The sequence below is a fragment of the Oikopleura dioica genome, chromosome 2 (assembly GCF_907165135.1).
Source record: "Oikopleura dioica chromosome 2, OKI2018_I68_1.0, whole genome shotgun sequence".
Lineage (NCBI taxonomy): Eukaryota > Metazoa > Chordata > Appendicularia > Copelata > Oikopleuridae > Oikopleura > Oikopleura dioica.
In genome coordinates, this window is record NC_137292.1 from 5,231,296 (window position 1) to 5,247,004 (window position 15,709).

The 15,709-nt window shown below is 43.6% G+C and overlaps 4 protein-coding genes and 1 long non-coding RNA gene across 5 annotated transcripts; all 5 read left to right on the top strand.

Moving 5' to 3' along the window:
• The first annotated feature begins 347 nt into the window (after positions 1 to 347).
• Positions 348 to 1,907, top strand: LOC145698824 (uncharacterized). Its single transcript, XM_081776043.1, has 5 exons — positions 348 to 453; positions 533 to 1,098; positions 1,167 to 1,307; positions 1,551 to 1,684; positions 1,732 to 1,907. The coding sequence occupies exons 2-5, from the start codon at positions 956 to 958 to the stop codon at positions 1,830 to 1,832; spliced, it is 519 nt and encodes a 172-aa protein (XP_081632169.1). The 5' UTR covers positions 348 to 453; positions 533 to 955; the 3' UTR covers positions 1,833 to 1,907.
• Positions 1,908 to 1,961: 54 nt separating this feature from the next.
• Positions 1,962 to 3,823, top strand: LOC145697862 (geranylgeranyl transferase type-1 subunit beta-like). The gene is made up of 4 exons (XM_081775068.1): positions 1,962 to 2,415; positions 2,476 to 3,108; positions 3,513 to 3,554; positions 3,600 to 3,823. Exons 1-4 carry the CDS (start codon positions 1,976 to 1,978, stop codon positions 3,694 to 3,696), a joined length of 1,212 nt encoding a protein of 403 aa, XP_081631194.1. The 5' UTR covers positions 1,962 to 1,975; the 3' UTR covers positions 3,697 to 3,823.
• A 509-nt stretch (positions 3,824 to 4,332) lies between these two features.
• LOC145699101 (uncharacterized) lies at positions 4,333 to 5,570 on the top strand. Its single transcript, XR_014133977.1, has 3 exons — positions 4,333 to 4,654; positions 4,696 to 4,867; positions 4,913 to 5,570. It is a non-coding gene; the product is annotated as an uncharacterized LOC145699101 (long non-coding RNA).
• A 3,457-nt stretch (positions 5,571 to 9,027) lies between these two features.
• On the top strand, positions 9,028 to 12,917 carry LOC145697397 (protein FRG1-like). Its single transcript, XM_081774591.1, has 5 exons — positions 9,028 to 9,188; positions 10,922 to 11,066; positions 11,320 to 11,457; positions 11,556 to 11,668; positions 12,615 to 12,917. Exons 2-5 carry the CDS (start codon positions 10,937 to 10,939, stop codon positions 12,861 to 12,863), a joined length of 630 nt encoding a protein of 209 aa, XP_081630717.1. The 5' UTR covers positions 9,028 to 9,188; positions 10,922 to 10,936; the 3' UTR covers positions 12,864 to 12,917.
• An 853-nt stretch (positions 12,918 to 13,770) lies between these two features.
• LOC145698653 (prefoldin subunit 6-like) lies at positions 13,771 to 14,659 on the top strand. The gene is made up of 4 exons (XM_081775869.1): positions 13,771 to 13,933; positions 14,132 to 14,255; positions 14,299 to 14,358; positions 14,410 to 14,659. Exons 1-4 carry the CDS (start codon positions 13,804 to 13,806, stop codon positions 14,468 to 14,470), a joined length of 375 nt encoding a protein of 124 aa, XP_081631995.1. The 5' UTR covers positions 13,771 to 13,803; the 3' UTR covers positions 14,471 to 14,659.
• Positions 14,660 to 15,709: the final 1,050 nt, after the last annotated feature.

A 15,709-nucleotide genomic window follows, 5' to 3' on the forward strand; every position in this document is an offset into this window, starting at 1 on the left:
CGGGGGAGGGATTATTCTCAGCATAACCAGATAAGGTTTCGGGTGGGGTACTTATACGTTGATACCTTGTAATTACGTACTGACCCTGACAGTAAAACGACGGACGAGGTTGCGGTGAAATTGATGGATAAATTATCAAGGATAATCCGAAAAATAAGACTTCTCAAATTAATAACTTCTTTTTTCTACCATTTTATAAACAAATGAGTGCTTTTATCGGCATAAAGAAAGATACTATCAATTTTTTTATTCACAGTAAATTACTGTCTAGAGTTCTTCCATCACTTGCCTTCTTCTTCAAATCGCGCGCTTCCTCCTTTTGAGCGACGCGATTGGCCACCGTCGGAGGAGACTTCCCACGGTAAGGAATTTTTCAGAGAAAAAAGAGCGGAACGAGAAAAATGCTGCTCTGGAGAAGAAATGTCGTTGTTTCACACTATTCTTTCGCGTCAGGTTAATTTTGAATCTTTATTTGACAATATTATATAAAAAATTATTGATACCGTGAAAATTATTAAAAAATATTTTGCAGAGAAAGTCTTTCCGCTTGTGTACCTGCTCTTTGGGGTCGTTTTCATCATCACAGTTCCGATTCTGATGGTTTTCAACGAGTCCAATGCCGATGGAAATCTGTATTCGTCGAATTCCGAAACGAAAATTCTTATCCCTGAAGTTAGACATTCGAAAGAAGCCGTTCTTATTCTCAAAACTGCAACAGGAACGTGGATTTAAATTAAAATTATTTTCCATCTTGTATGTATAAAAATAAAGCCATTTTCAAGAGACGAAGATCTACTCTCCAGGAAACCCAAATCTCGCCGACTCCACCGAAACGGCCCTCTGCTCCACCTCCATCCTCCCCCGCTTCGAGGATCGCTCCCAACTTTCCATCAAATTCTCCTGCTCGGTCTCGGACGTCATCGGCTTCGAACTCTACTCCTACTTGGCCGTCAAGATGAACGGTTTTTCCACCCACGATTCTCATTTTCTCGATCAGCTGATTTTCACCAGCGCCAATTCCCCGCAAATTTCTGCCGAAGCAACTGTTTCTTCAGAAATTGGGTTGAAGCGAATTTCGTCGATTTATGATGAATCAAGGTAAAAACAGCCAAAGCGCGTAATTCGCAATTACGGTAGTTTCGCGGGTTCAAATCGTAATTTTCTAGCGCGCTGCTGCCCGCAGATGGGGAGAATGTATCGCCCGCCCTGATGCCCTCCTTACAGACGGATTTGTGGTCGCCAGACTTGGCCTTGCGCAATCATACAAGCAGGACCATCAGATTTGACGAGATTCATTCTAATACCAGGTAGGAAGAAGGGGAGGGAGCAAATTTGTGATGAATCCTGAAGTCGACGACCTGTGCATATAGCCTGACTCAGGGCCCTGAAAGATTTGGTCCTTCGCGGCTTTTTCTAAGATCTTTCACGACCCTGACTCAGGCTATCTTCACCGGTTGTCGAGCCCATCTTTCTTTGCTCCAAGCCGCAAGCGGCTTCTGACTTTTCAGCTTCGTCCCTTCACCTTTGACCAATAATCATCCCCTTTCTAGGTGGAGTACAGGTGATACACAGTCTTTCACTCTGACAGTCAACTACGAAATCCCGATGGTCGTTGCTGAACGAAACGCGAAAGCCCTGACTTGGGTCAAATACGGCTTCATTCAATTTTTCGCCTTCTTCCTTGGTAAATTTAATTCAATTGGACGGCGTAATTGACTGGTGTTTTTGTAGCCTTGGCGTTCCTTTTCTCCGGACTGACCGATCTGCTCTTTGAATCTGGTGTTTTTGCGAATTATTCGAAGATCGAAACGATTAAACCGAAGAAAAATTGAAAAACGAAATCTTTTTTTATACACTGCCAGTTATTTTCTTTTTTAGTCTTTATCTTTTATTTTTAATAAAAAAATGGTAAATGCAAAAACTATCTCTTTCTTTTGATGACAGCTTTCAAAATTCAGATGAGGTGATCTGAAAAATGAAAATCGAGGAGTACGGAATCGGAAACGTCCGCAGCCATGTGCGCTACTTCAGAAACATCCTCAACGTCTTGCCCTCTCGTTACTCTTATCTCGACTCGCAGCGTCTGGTCATCGCTCAATTCGCACTCGGCGGTCTCTCCTTTCTCGGCGCCATCGACCAGCTTCAAAACAAGGAAGAATTCATCGAGTGGATCTATTCTCTTCAGTCTCCTCATGGCGGCTTCTTTGGCTCAAAGATCATGAAAGAACTTCCTTCCCATCTTGCCAAGCCGCATATTGCTTCGACATTCGCAGCTGTTCAGTGCCTCATTTTACTTGGCGACGAACTCGACAGAATTCACATTCCAGAGCTGCTTTCTTGGATCAAATCCTTGATGAACCCGGATGGCTCGTTTCAAGGTGCAGCGGATGCTTCTGAGCCGACGGATTTAAGGGAGTAAGCGTTATGAATCTTGATTTCCACTCCTTCTTTCGTAGCCCAAATAGATTAAGGGGGTCACTCAATTATAGAAGAAAGAAAAATCAAAATTCTCAATGCCTACCCCCTTGAAAGATTCACATATTGTGCCGCCTTCCTCATTCACATCTTCGGAACATCAAATTTCTCCGATGAAGATCGAAAAAGAGCAGTTCAATACATCATCTCCTGCCAAAGCCCCGATACAGCTTTCGGCCAAGTTCCGGGTGCAGAAGGCCACGGAGCCTTGACTTTTTGCGCTCTCGCTTCGCTCAAGTTCTTTGGCTGCCTACACAGCGATGAAGGAGTGCTTTCTGCCGCAGAGTTAAAACGGATCGTTCGTTTTTGCGTCAATCGTCAATCGGAAGGAATTCACGGCCGGCCACACAAGCCTGACGACACTTGCTACACCTTCTGGACCTGTGCGGCGCTGAAACTGGCGCAACCGTCGATTGACATTTCTGAAAAACTAGACAAGGAACGAGTCTTGAGCTTTGTCCGAAGCTGCGTTGATGAAAATATTGGCGGAATCAAAAAGCTGAATGCGAAGAATCAATATGCAGATGCGACGCATTCGTATTTTGCGCTTGCTGGATTGGGCGTGATTTTCGACGATGTAATGCCCGAATACATGCTCAAGAAGGACCTGACTAAAAGAGTTTTGAGAATAAGGTAGGTCCTTTCAACAAGAGGTAAGAGTTGATCAGTTTTTTATTAACATGATACCAAATGGATACCAATTGAAATTTCAATATTACCATAATCATACGAACTTGGATGTAACAAATTTATTTTTGCTTCGTCATTTTATGAAAATATTTAAAATCGTTAATTTATGTCTCTATCTAGAGAAAATAGATTCATTAGTAATGAATCATTACTTCGGCGAGAATTTAGTGTTTTGCTCATTTTAGATTGGGTGACTTTTTCAACCCAAAGTTCATTATATACTGGAAGCATAAGATAATGATCAGTCTATACTATCTTATCGACCTTAGATATTTATCATTTTTGGCCATTCTCTGATATTTGGCTCGTTCCTCGGCTTTGAAATTTAGCATTTTAACCATTTTCAGGAATCGAGTAAAAGAGTCAAAACTGGACAGCTCAAACAGCCTGTAAGTCCTGTTTCTTGGATCTTCGATTCTAAGCTTTCTGAAAAGGTTAAGCCGAGCTGGTAATTTGGCATTGAGCGTTTCCTTTGCTATTCTTTCTGTCTACGCGACCTATCTTCTGCGAGAGCCTCTAACTTCAGCCTAACTTGCTAATCCTCTCAACAGATATCCGGATTGAAAGGTCATCTGTACACAAAATTAAAATTGTACACTTTTCTGTATTTTTGAACAATTTACACTCTGCAATAAAAATATTCTTTTCCAACTAATAATGCGTCTCATCCCCTTTTTTCTTCTTTTGAAAAGTGCATTGAACTGCAGAGAACGAATTTGCAGAAGAACTGTTTTGTCTTTATCTGACTGTAGCCCCTGGTGGCGGGGAATCACTGCTTGTTTGGGGATAAAGGATAGTGTTCTTCTGGACACGATTCTAGCGTCCGAGTGGTACGAAAAAACGACCGAGCTTTGTAGCGAAAAATGCGTGAAAAGAGAGAGGTCGAGGTTTTGCGCCATTTGTTGGCTAGAATCAATGAAAGAAACGGAAGAAATCGATTTGCTCCTCGAAGAAGTCGAGAAAACGCCAGAAGAAGTGGCGGACTGCTTCTTTTCCGTTTTCCCGAGAGTTGAGAAACAGGCAAGGAAATATAGCCCAACAGACAGGAGATGTCTTATTGGCTTAACCATCGAATAAAGGTTTCTTATTGGCCTATCCTTTCTAGTGATTCATATTTGATCAAATATCCGATATATTTGATCAAGTTAAGTTTCCTATCAAAGAAAACGATCCAAGTTCAAGAGAAATTCCTCCTCCAAACTTATGAATTTCGTCTTCCATCATCAATGGACCGATTCGCCGTTGAATTTCCCTGTCTTCCGGCAGCGTTTTCTTTCCGCAACGCCCTCTGCATTCCGAAACAGAATTTTGATCAAGCTGCTTCTGGAGTGAGTCTCGAGCGAACAAATGCCACGGATAACGTAGAACTGGATCTTGTTCTATCAAAGGAATGCTCGTTCGATCCGAAGGATGTGAATTTGGTCAGCCTTGACCAGGGAACCTTTTGAACGGAGCTAGGTTGGAGTCGCTTCCGAACCTATTTGGAACGGTAAATATAGCAGCATCGATTGAACTTATCCTAAATTGAAGGACCTGGTCGATTTTGTCGAGAACAGACCAAAAGTAATCAAAGTCCGAGTTTTCGTTACTTCCGATCAAAGAAGAAGAAGAAGCAGGGATAATGGCGATTACGATTACGACTACTACGATTTCAATGAGGATGAAAACGATGCATTTTCTCCTTCTTTTGTCTTCGGAATCGGTAGTTTTTATCAAAATTACTTGATTATAAAATTTCTTTCTTCAGAAAGTAAGTGCGACATCATGATATCTTCTGCTCGAAGAATCGGGCAGCAAGAAACGAACTGGAGAGGATTGTTTCAAGAGGACCCAGTAGCAATCAAATCTCGTCGAAGAAGACATCTTATCGGTCTTTCTGGAAGCTACAATCAGTTTTATGAACGGAATCAAAGCTTTTCCAGAAGAAACTTTTCCAATTAGAGACTGATGGATTCCGAAACAGAAAAGCCTTGATTCTTCAAATTTCGAGCTTGAGCTTTCCGTAGAACTTTTGGACCGAGCTTGTCGGATCTCTTCCTCTGCTTTCTTCGTTGATCTGGACCCACCATAACAGGGCAATATCTTGTGGAAGTGGGCAACTATTCCTTCATCGGCGAACCTGGTGTAACCTGACTTTCGGGATGCGCATTGACTTTTTCGAGTGCGTGTCGTAGCGACGTCAGGAAAATCGACGAGGACATTCACTGATGATCCGCGGCTTTTTCGCGACTCGTCCATTTTTTGTTCTAACAGATACTCAATTTATAAGCTGAAAATCATGAAAGGAAGACTTACGGTCTGTCTTTAGAAAAATGTCGGAAGTATACAATAGGGTTGGCCATCCAAAAGTCGATGGCTGACGTGGTCGAACACTATATATTTTCTGAAAGCTCAGGAGCTGAGGATTCTAGTGGTAGCAATATTATGGGGATTGGGGATGGGAATCGGGGTTAAAATTGGGGAAAAGGATCAAAATTTTTTTGTTTATGAAAATTTGACTTCGACCCCTTATTCGAACGCTTTTGGGCCAGAGAATTCGAAAATAAATAAATTTTTGATTTTTTGAGTCGAAAAATAACGATTTCAGCCAAAAATCAAATCACTTGGCAGTTGGATTGGCCAAAAAAATCGGCCGTGGTGCGCCTGACACAAGTCACCCCTGGTCTGATACGCCTTCTTGAGAGGATTATAATAATCCGATTATTAGCCATTTATGGAAATTTTCAAAATTTTTATTAAAAACCATAATTTAAGTAAAAATCTGGACAAATTATATTTTAACAGTGAATGGGGGTGGGCGGGGTTTGGGACGCAACTGAGATTGATCAACTCGAAGCTCCCAGCCATTGTCAAGCCCCTTAATGTTAAAAATCAAGGAACGGGGCTGAGACGGCCCGAAGGGCCGTCAAGCCCCTTAATGTTAAAAATCAAGGAACGGGGCTGAGACGGCCCGAAGGGCCGTCAAGCCCCTTAATGTTAAAAATCAAGGAACGGGGCTGAGACGGCCCGAAGGGCCGTCAAGCCCCTTAATGTTAAAAATCAAGGAACGGGGCTGAGACGGCCCGAAGGGCCGTCAAGCCCTTAATGTTAAAAATCAAGGAACGGGGCTGAGACGGCCCGAAGGGCCGTCAAGCCCCTTAATGTTAAAAATCAAGGAACGGGGCTGAGACGGCCCGAAGGGCCGTCAAGCCCCTTAATGTTAAAAATCAAGGAACGGGGCTGAGACGGCCCGAAGGGCCGTCAAGCCCCTTAATGTTAAAAATCAAGGAACGGGGCTGAGACGGCCCGAAGGGCCGTCAAGCCCCTTAATGTTAAAATCAAGGAACGGGGCTGAGACGGCCCGAAGGGCCGTCAAGCCCTTAATGTTAAAAATCAAGGAACGGGGCTGAGACGGCCCGAAGGGCCGTCAAGCCCCTTAATGTTAAAAATCAAGGAACGGGGCTGAGACGGCCCGAAGGGCCGTCAAGCCCTTAATGTTAAAAATCAAGGAACGGGGCTGAGACGGCCCGAAGGGCCGTCAAGCCCCTTAATGTTAAAAATCAAGGAACGGGGCTGAGACGGCCCGAAGGGCCGTCAAGCCCCTTAATGTTAAAAATCAAGGAACGGGGCTGAGACGGCCCGAAGGGCCGTCAAGCCCCTTAATGTTAAAAATCAAGGAACGGGGCTGAGACGGCCCGAAGGGCCGTCAAGCCCTTAATGTTAAAAATCAAGGAACGGGGCTGAGACGGCCCGAAGGGCCGTCAAGCCCCTTAATGTTAAAAATCAAGGAACGGGGCTGAGACGGCCCGAAGGGCCGTCAAGCCCCTTAATGTTAAAAATCAAGGAACGGGGCTGAGACGGCCCGAAGGGCCGTCAAGCCCTTAATGTTAAAAATCAAGGAACGGGGCTGAGACGGCCCGAAGGGCCGTCAAGCCCTTAATGTTAAAAATCAAGGAACGGGGCTGAGACGGCCCGAAGGGCCGTCAAGCCCCTTAATGTTAAAAATCAAGGAACGGGGCTGAGACGGCCCGAAGGGCCGTCAAGCCCCTTAATGTTAAAAATCAAGGAACGGGGCTGAGACGGCCCGAAGGGCCGTCAAGCCCCTTAATGTTAAAAATCAAGGAACGGGGCTGAGACGGCCCGAAGGGCCGTCAAGCCCCTTAATGTTAAAAATCAAGGAACGGGGCTGAGACGGCCCGAAGGGCCGTCAAGCCCCTTAATGTTAAAAATCAAGGAACGGGGCTGAGACGGCCCGAAGGGCCGTCAAGCCCTTAATGTTAAAAATCAAGGAACGGGGCTGAGACGGCCCGAAGGGCCGTCAAGCCCTTAATGTTAAAAATCAAGGAACGGGGCTGAGACGGCCCGAAGGGCCGTCAAGCCCTTAATGTTAAAAATCAAGGAACGGGGCTGAGACGGCCCGAAGGGCCGTCAAGCCCCTTAATGTTAAAAATCAAGGAACGGGGCTGAGACGGCCCGAAGGGCCGTCAAGCCCCTTAATGTTAAAAATCAAGGAACGGGGCTGAGACGGCCCGAAGGGCCGTCAAGCCCCTTAATGTTAAAAATCAAGGAACGGGGCTGAGACGGCCCGAAGGGCCGTCAAGCCCTTAATGTTAAAAATCAAGGAACGGGGCTGAGACGGCCCGAAGGGCCGTCAAGCCCCTTAATGTTAAAAATCAAGGAACGGGGCTGAGACGGCCCGAAGGGCCGTCAAGCCCTTAATGTTAAAAATCAAGGAACGGGGCTGAGACGGCCCGAAGGGCCGTCAAGCCCTTAATGTTAAAAATCAAGGAACGGGGCTGAGACGGCCCGAAGGGCCGTCAAGCCCCTTAATGTAAAAAATCAAGGAACGGGGCTGAGACGGCCCGAAGGGCCGTCAAGCCCCTTAATGTTAAAAATCAAGGAACGGGGCTGAGACGGCCCGAAGGGCCGTCAAGCCCCTTAATGTTAAAAATCAAGGAACGGGGCTGAGACGGCCCGAAGGGCCGTCAAGCCCCTTAATGTTAAAAATCAAGGAACGGGGCTGAGACGGCCCGAAGGAAAAAAATTGGTGAAATTCGTCTTTTTAGTGTTCTTTGAAGGGGCGGCGGGGTTAAACGAATTATTCGTTTACTATTTTGCCAAAGTCATGCTAAATAATAAGGTTTAATCTAAAAGTTTTAGACTAAAACTTGTCGAAAACTCAGATCCTAATTATGAGCGGAAGGTGCCTTAACTGACGCAGAAAAATACGGAAATCGATGTTGACACCCTTAATATATATTTTTTCGATCTTGTGACTCTTTTTTACGTCATTATTAATCACTATCTTGAAAAAAAAAAATAAAGTGTTAGACGATTTCTTAATAAGTGCCATCCATTATTCGCAATTTTTCAATTTTTCGATTTTTTAACCTATCTTTGTCGGGCTGCCAAATTTTTTTCCCACCTGCTATTCAAAAGTTCAGGTACTTAAAATAAAGCTCAGACACTAGGCTATTAAATCCACATATCAAATCGACCGCGTCAGGGATCTTACTGTATAAAATTTTTCAAAATGTGAAGCTAGTGAGGTGAAATTCCATGGGTCCAGTGAAGGTTTCCGCCCACCAATCCGAAATATGATTAATTTTTTATGTTGTATTTTTATGTTTATATTGCTTAGACGCTAAGCAACAAAAACTTATTTAAAATGATCATCAACTATTGTCCAATCAGATTTCAGGAACGATTTTCTTCAACAAGTCAAGAATATTTCAAAAAAATTAGGTTTTCCAATAGCCACGAGCTACCTGATTGGTCAATCCGGCTAATTCTTTCGGAGGATATGTTTTTTGACCCGAGGAATCTAAATATGACCAAATTTTTCACCCCACGTGACCTCGACCCAAAGATGGCCAACCCTAGTATACAAAAAAGTGAAATCGGGCAAACTGAAGCTAAAAGGCGACGATACAGACGAAAAACGCCGGGCGAAGAAGAAGGCGAAAAAGGAGAAAAAAGCGCGAAAAAGAAAGCTGAACGAGGGCATCGATGAAGACGAAGAGCTCCACGCTGGATGGTACAAGGTGAGGCTTCAAATGAAGGGTTGTTTTTCAACAGCGCGGGTTTCGCTGTTTTGAGAATTATTGTTTTTGCGAGCGATCTCGGCAGTCGCGCCGAGCGAGTCTTGTCACAATTCACTGCCAATATAAAAGATTGAACGTGAAGAAATGCTTCTCATACTTGGAGATAATCTGAGATGAAGTATTTCCCTGTTTTTTGCTTGGCTGCAAAGGAAGCTTGATAAAAAGAGAAAAAATTAGTTCTTTGACTGAAAAAGTGTGACAGGCTTTTGGCCTTTGTTAAAACCTGAGTCAGCTTCTCTTAAGCCTTTTGAAGACCCTGACTCATCTCTGTATATAGGAAATAAAGCAAAGAATGACACACTGCGACAGGTAGCTGAGTCTAGGGTCCTCTATTATTAAATTTTTATCACTCCAAAAAGGCCGCGGCAAGTTGCGCCGACGGAAATAATGGTGGCTGTTCCCACTACTGTAATGGACACACCAACGTCTGCGAATGCCCTTCCTGTTGGATTTTGAAGGATGACGGGGTCACTTGCACTCCCGATCCGGCGAAGATGGCGATCACTTGCGATCAGACTGGGATGGCGCTGGAACTCGACTTGTGCATCTACACTGGCGACCCAAGCGATTCGATCACCCTTGCTTTCGACCAGCAAAACTGCACTTCTCAACGAGACTTCGACAACGATAAGTTCTTGATTGAAACTCCACTTGATGGCTGCGCGACGACGACTTCTACTGAAGGTGACGATATTGTCTTCAAGAATACCATCAGCGTTCTTTCTCGACACAACAACTATGGAATCGACCTCAATTCCGATGTCAACATCGAAGCTCAGGAAATTTGTAAAGCATTGTAGGATTTTTCTCTCTTTTAGCCCATAAGAAGCCATTTTACTTGTTGCCAACCAAAAAGTCTGCCCCATAAAAACCGTTTTATAAATATAAAAAGTGCCGATTCTCTGCTTTCGTCTCTGAAGTCACCTCTGGAAACTACACCAATTCTCCAGCGGTGCAAGAAGTTGGCTCATCTGGAATGGGAACATTCGAATTCAACGCCGACTTTTTCACCGACGACGATTTTAGCCAGGAAGTCGACTCTACAGACGTCCAAGTCGTCGGAGAAGAAGTTTTCTTTGGAATGTCGCTGGCTACTCCCATTGACGGAATTTCCTTCACCGTTGATAGCTGCCAAGTCCAAGGGCCAAGCTACGACACCACCGCTTCTTTCGACGTGTTCAAAGATGGCTGCGCCAATTCTGTGGTCAACAACGACGCGGTCGCCCAAGAATTCGAAGTGACCGACCAATTCAAGCTCTCTTACCACGCTTTCCAATTCTCTGGAAACGAAAATCGCGAAACAACGGAGATGAAGATGGTCTGCCACGTCCACATCTGTCGCAACGGCATCTGTCCCATCAGCGAGCCTAACTGCTGATTTCTTTAACCCTTTCTGTGAACTTGTCATTTTCTGCTTTTTCAAATAAATCAACGCCAGACTAAAATTTTCTATTCAAGCTTTTTCTTCAAAAGTTATTTTGACGAGGCTTATTTGCGATTTATTCCAAAATACACCTTTCTTCTATTTTTTCGTATTACGGGGTTTTATTTGGTATCTTGGTTTAACCTGCAAGAACAGGTTAAAATGATGACGAAATAGTTTTTTCTTGTCCCTTCGGTCTATTTGATGCTTTTTCTAAAATATTTTGCGTTCAAATAACAAGCTGTTTCAGTACAGCGATGTGGAAATGATGAAACCAGGGCTGACGGCGCTTGAATTCGGCGATCGAACATATGTTTTCTCGTTGGACACGGGCTTGTTTACGCTTGGCGCGCCCAGAAAGGACGAGGGAGGCGCCCCAGCACCCGAAGGAAATGGTTTTACACACTGTTTTACATTGTTTCATTCATTTTAGACGGCTCCCTGGAAGTGTGAGTCAAAATAAAGTGCTTATTTCGATTACAGTAGTCAAAAACGGGGCTTATTTTCTACTCTAGTCAAGAAAAAGAAAGGCTCAGATACTTGCGCAGAAACCTGAGTCAGGGTCCTGTTAAAGCTTGACTGTTTTAACACAGGTTTTTACGCAGGTTTTCGAGTTGCGGAGCCTATCCTAGAAAACCATTTGGAAAGAACAGTACTTTCTATCGAAAATATCAAACACGAAGATCGCCTTGAAATCTGGCTACGGAAAGTATCTCGGCGTGGACAAGCAAGGCCTCGTCATCGGCAGATCGGATGCAATTACCCCGCTGGAGCAATTTGAACCAGGTACGACCGAAATTGAACTGAGAGAAAACTGGATTACTGGTCACTCTTCGATCGGATTAATTAAAATGTGGCGTCATCGACTCATCGCTGAATTCTAGTTTGGCAAAAAGTCGATGGAAAAGAAAAATGCGCCCTGATCGCCTCGAATGGCTGCTTTATTGAGTTCAACGAAGAGGGCGATCTAGTTGCGACGAAGCGAAATGCAGAAGAGGTAATTAAGGCGCGCTCCCTGGATTCTTTCTCATATAAACAAGGCCACAGATTGGAGATGGAGGAATTTGTGAAATTTTTGTTTGCCCATTATCTCCAAGTTTCTCATTTAGAAGAGAGGCGTTATTCTCTTGAAAACAAAGAATTTGAGCGTATCTTTGGTAGTATCTGGGGTCGGCAACCCATCTTTTAAACAAAAGATGGGAAAGGGAAAGATGGGTTTTCCGAAAGATGGGAAAGATGGGTTTCAAAGATGGGAAAGTTGGGTTTCCTTAAAGATGGGAAAGGTGGGTTCCAAAGATGGGTTAGCAGCAAAAAGCAGCCAAAGAAAGCTTCCCGAGCTGATACTTCAAGTTCCAGTATTTCGAAAACATAAAATCAGGAAATTAAGCTGGGAGTACATTTTTCTTTCATAGGCGAAAGCCATCTTTCCCATCTTTCGAACCCATCTTTCCCATCTTTGACACCCATCTTTTGAAAACCCATCTTTCCCATCATTCAGACCAAAAGATGGGTGAGGGAAAAAAGACAAAAACCCATCTTTCCCACCTTTCCCCTAACCAATCTTTCCCATCATTCCCATCTTTGAAAGATGGGTCGCCGACCTCAGGGTAGTACCTGACTCAGGTTTTAGGCTGGTTGCCGAGTAATGGACTAGAAAATAAGGGTGTCAGCAAGCGTAGTCATTGACATAAACCCTCTTTCAACTAATAATCGGGTAACGAATGTAGAACCTCTTAGCATTGGCACTAGAATCACTATATAATTACTATATAATTCTCGTAATTCCTGATTAGCTTACAAAATTACAAAAATGACAAGAGAAAGCCATGTTCCCAAAACATGTTTCGCCACGAGCCTCCACGAAAATCCATTCTCCCCAATTCGTAATTATCAAATTTTGCAATCAAACAGCATCTATTCTAACATCCCTTTCTTTTTGCTAGGGAAACTACCTGAGCATCCGCACGAACATTCCCAAGCCCGAAGTAAACGTCGTTCCTTTCGAAGAACAAGGCGACGCGGCCGATGTCGAGCTCAAAATCGCCAAGAAGTATCAACACTGGCAAGATATGAAAATGAAGATCAACAAGAACGACATCAAAGAGGTCGAAATCGCGAAGAAAAAAGGACGGCTCCACGCTTGTCTGCTAGACAGACGCGCCGCCATGAAATCTGATAAATACTGCAAATAACTGCCAATACAAGCATAATTACTGTCGATTACTGTCAGTTCAAAAATAGCATTTAAAATGAATATTTTGCATTTCGAAATAAGGGTGTCACCTTAGTAAGGAAGGACAATTTTCCATAAAAAGCCGCCCTCATCTCTTACAAGCTCAAAGCCGCTAGCGGCTTCTCCAGTTTAATCAATTTTTTTGGAATAAGGGAGTCAACATGTTAGCTTTGAAAGAAAATTCATCATTTTAGCATAGAAAGTTCACCAAAGAAAGATTCAATAAGCTCAAAAAAGTGCTGTTAATTGCTCGGTTGAGCGCAACAAAGTGGTGAAATGGCGCGTTCTGCGAAGCCCCGTCGCCGTGAAAATGAAACAAAGAACCTGTGGGTCGGGCTAAGCTGTTGAATTTGCATTTTGAATTACGCTCAACTCAGCGTTCTCTATACTTAGACAGCCCCCGCTCTGAGTCGGTCGATTCAAGAGCGTTCAAGTTTTGTTTTTGTTTGAATTCAAAGTTGATCCTCAAAACCTGTGTAGAAATCCTGAGTCAGGTTCTGAATAGCTGAGATAAAAAGCCGCGTAGCGGCTTTTATTAGACCCTAAGCCTGACTCAGGTTTTCTACACAGGTTGCTGAGCAAATGAAGAAACCTGACTCAGGAAATGCTCCAAAACAGTAGCGCGGCAAAATGGCGATACGCTCTCTTCAAAGCTAAAATATTATTTTCGCGACCTTCCAAAAACGTCAAACGCGAGTGGTTATCTTTCTTCGGAAAGAAAAACACAGACGTTCACTTTCTTTTTCCTCGCTTCTAAAGCGCTAGAATGACACGATTAATTGGCGCTAAATTGAAATCAAGGGCGCTTGATTTTGTTTTTAGACAAATTAGATTTGTTTTCTGACAAGTTTCTTGTTTGTAGAATGGTGGCGAATGATTATCAGTACATTTTGGAAAACATGCAGAAGGAGCTTGAAACTCAGGCGGAAAAGGTCGGAGAATTGACGAAGGAACGAGACAACGCGGGGAAGAAAATCGGAGCGTTGGAGGCTCAGCTCAGCGAGACGAAGGTTGTTTTGGATGAACTAGGTAAGTCCTGAGCGGGAGACGCAGGCCTGTGTAAGAGACCTGAGTCAGGGTCCTGAAAGAAGCTCATAGAGCATCTGCATTTTCATAGTCCTGACTCAGGTTATTTCGGGTTGCCGACCTCTTGACACGGATTTAGCAGACTTTCGATAATCAATTTTAAACTTGCCCGTTTTTCCCTGTGTTTAATCTTGTTTCTAGAGCTGATCGGTGATGATGCGACAATCTACAAGCTCTTGGGCCCGGTCTTGGTCAAGCAAGAGCGCGAACTCGCCCTGGCGACGATCAAGAATCGAAAATCCCACATGGAAACTGAGCTCAAACGGTACAACCTTTTCCTTCTCTTTTCAACTAAATATCCCCTTTAGTTGCTCGCAAACGGTAAACGATGTTAGCAAGAAAATCGCCAAAGAACAAGATAATCTCAGGTAAAATTCAAGAGCGCTTTCATTTCCTCCATTTCAACATGAATTTACAAGGGACCTCCACATGAAAAGCCAACACGTCAAACAAGCGCTCATGGGTGCTCCTCAACAGTAGGAAGAGTTGAACCACTTTTTGAACCACCAATTTGGAACCAAAAATGGAACCATCCCGATTTTGCCTAACTATTATTTACCAACACATGTTTTGACCGCCTAAATCCTTCTAGAGCTCACCAAGATGATACAACTGTAATTTACTGTAAGCTTCAATTATGATGATTACTGTAATAAACAAGCCTAAATACTTCACAAAAATGATCGAATCCCAACCCAAGATTCGTGAAGGGAATCGAGGTTGGTCCATTTTTCTGTTGTTGTTTTCCCGTTATCACGAAAGGCCCTTTATGATTCATATTTTTCTTTCCTAAGGGTCTACCTTAGGGTATTAAGAGGTTGAATTGTCCATTAATTAGCGGTCATCAGAGTGGAGTACAGTTAGCTTTCGGGAATAGGCGATTAGGAAAGAAACTTAAGGGATTCACTCCCTTAATCGATAATGAGCACTTCGGATGTAGTTTTTGGGCGGATACCCTTATTTCTATGTAGATATTTTTAGGCCTTATTGTATTAGTATTAATTTCGCGATATTTTTTTCACATCGATTTTCCGCGAAAAGACGCGGTTCGTCGCATTCTCGCGAGATTCTTCTTTTATTCCGCCACACGTCGGAAATATTCGACTTTGAGGGCGGTTTTGTGGGAGCCAGGAAAACGGTTTAAGATTTCGCAAAGTACCGCAGTTACGCTCTAATTGCGTTGCGCGAAAATTTCCAGTGAACGAATTTCCAACGCGCGTAATTTCGGAATCGCCAGCTCGAAAAATTGCAGGTTTCAGGGTTTTAGATGGACGGAAGCTCGTGGCTTTATCTTCACTTTTATATCGTAAGGTTCAGGAAATTATATAGAAGTGAAGAAATTAAGGATATCTACGTTTTTTCTAAATGAACACTTGCCCTGTGCTTCTAGCTCAGTTCCTGTGAACTATGATCAGTGTCAGGATTCCTGACTCAGAAAAATTTCATAAAAGCCTTAATTTTGATCAGAAACACAGGTTGTGCTCCTGCGTAGAAAACCTGAGTCAGGGTCTGAAAGTAAAAAAAGTCTCTTTCAAACCCTGACTCAGGTTTTTCACGCAGTTTGCTCCGCACCAAATTTACTCCAGACATAGTTGTCGAGAATGGTCCTTTTCTGACTCATGCCGACCAACAGAACCCACAAATTCTAGTGCACATTTAAAGAAAAACCACGAAAAGGAAGAATGTTATTGTCAAGAACAAGACGCACGGAATGTCCAA

Coding starts and splice junctions, on each gene's coding strand:
- LOC145697397 (XM_081774591.1), top strand. CDS start 10,937: ATGATGAAACCAGGGCTGACGGCGCTTGAATTCGGCGATCGAACATAT. Junction 11,067..11,319: donor CCCAGCACCCGAAGGAAATG/GTTTTACACACT, acceptor CCATTTGGAAAG/AACAGTACTTTCTATCGAAA. Junction 11,458..11,555: donor GCTGGAGCAATTTGAACCAG/GTACGACCGAAA, acceptor GCTGAATTCTAG/TTTGGCAAAAAGTCGATGGA.
- LOC145698824 (XM_081776043.1), top strand. CDS start 956: ATGAACGGTTTTTCCACCCACGATTCTCATTTTCTCGATCAGCTGATT. Junction 1,099..1,166: donor TCGATTTATGATGAATCAAG/GTAAAAACAGCC, acceptor GTAATTTTCTAG/CGCGCTGCTGCCCGCAGATG. Junction 1,308..1,550: donor GAGATTCATTCTAATACCAG/GTAGGAAGAAGG, acceptor TCCCCTTTCTAG/GTGGAGTACAGGTGATACAC.
- LOC145697862 (XM_081775068.1), top strand. CDS start 1,976: ATGAAAATCGAGGAGTACGGAATCGGAAACGTCCGCAGCCATGTGCGC. Junction 3,109..3,512: donor AAAAGAGTTTTGAGAATAAG/GTAGGTCCTTTC, acceptor AACCATTTTCAG/GAATCGAGTAAAAGAGTCAA. Junction 3,555..3,599: donor CTGGACAGCTCAAACAGCCT/GTAAGTCCTGTT, acceptor CTTTCTGAAAAG/GTTAAGCCGAGCTGGTAATT.
- LOC145698653 (XM_081775869.1), top strand. CDS start 13,804: ATGCAGAAGGAGCTTGAAACTCAGGCGGAAAAGGTCGGAGAATTGACG. Junction 14,256..14,298: donor ATGGAAACTGAGCTCAAACG/GTACAACCTTTT, acceptor TATCCCCTTTAG/TTGCTCGCAAACGGTAAACG. Junction 14,359..14,409: donor AAAGAACAAGATAATCTCAG/GTAAAATTCAAG, acceptor TGAATTTACAAG/GGACCTCCACATGAAAAGCC.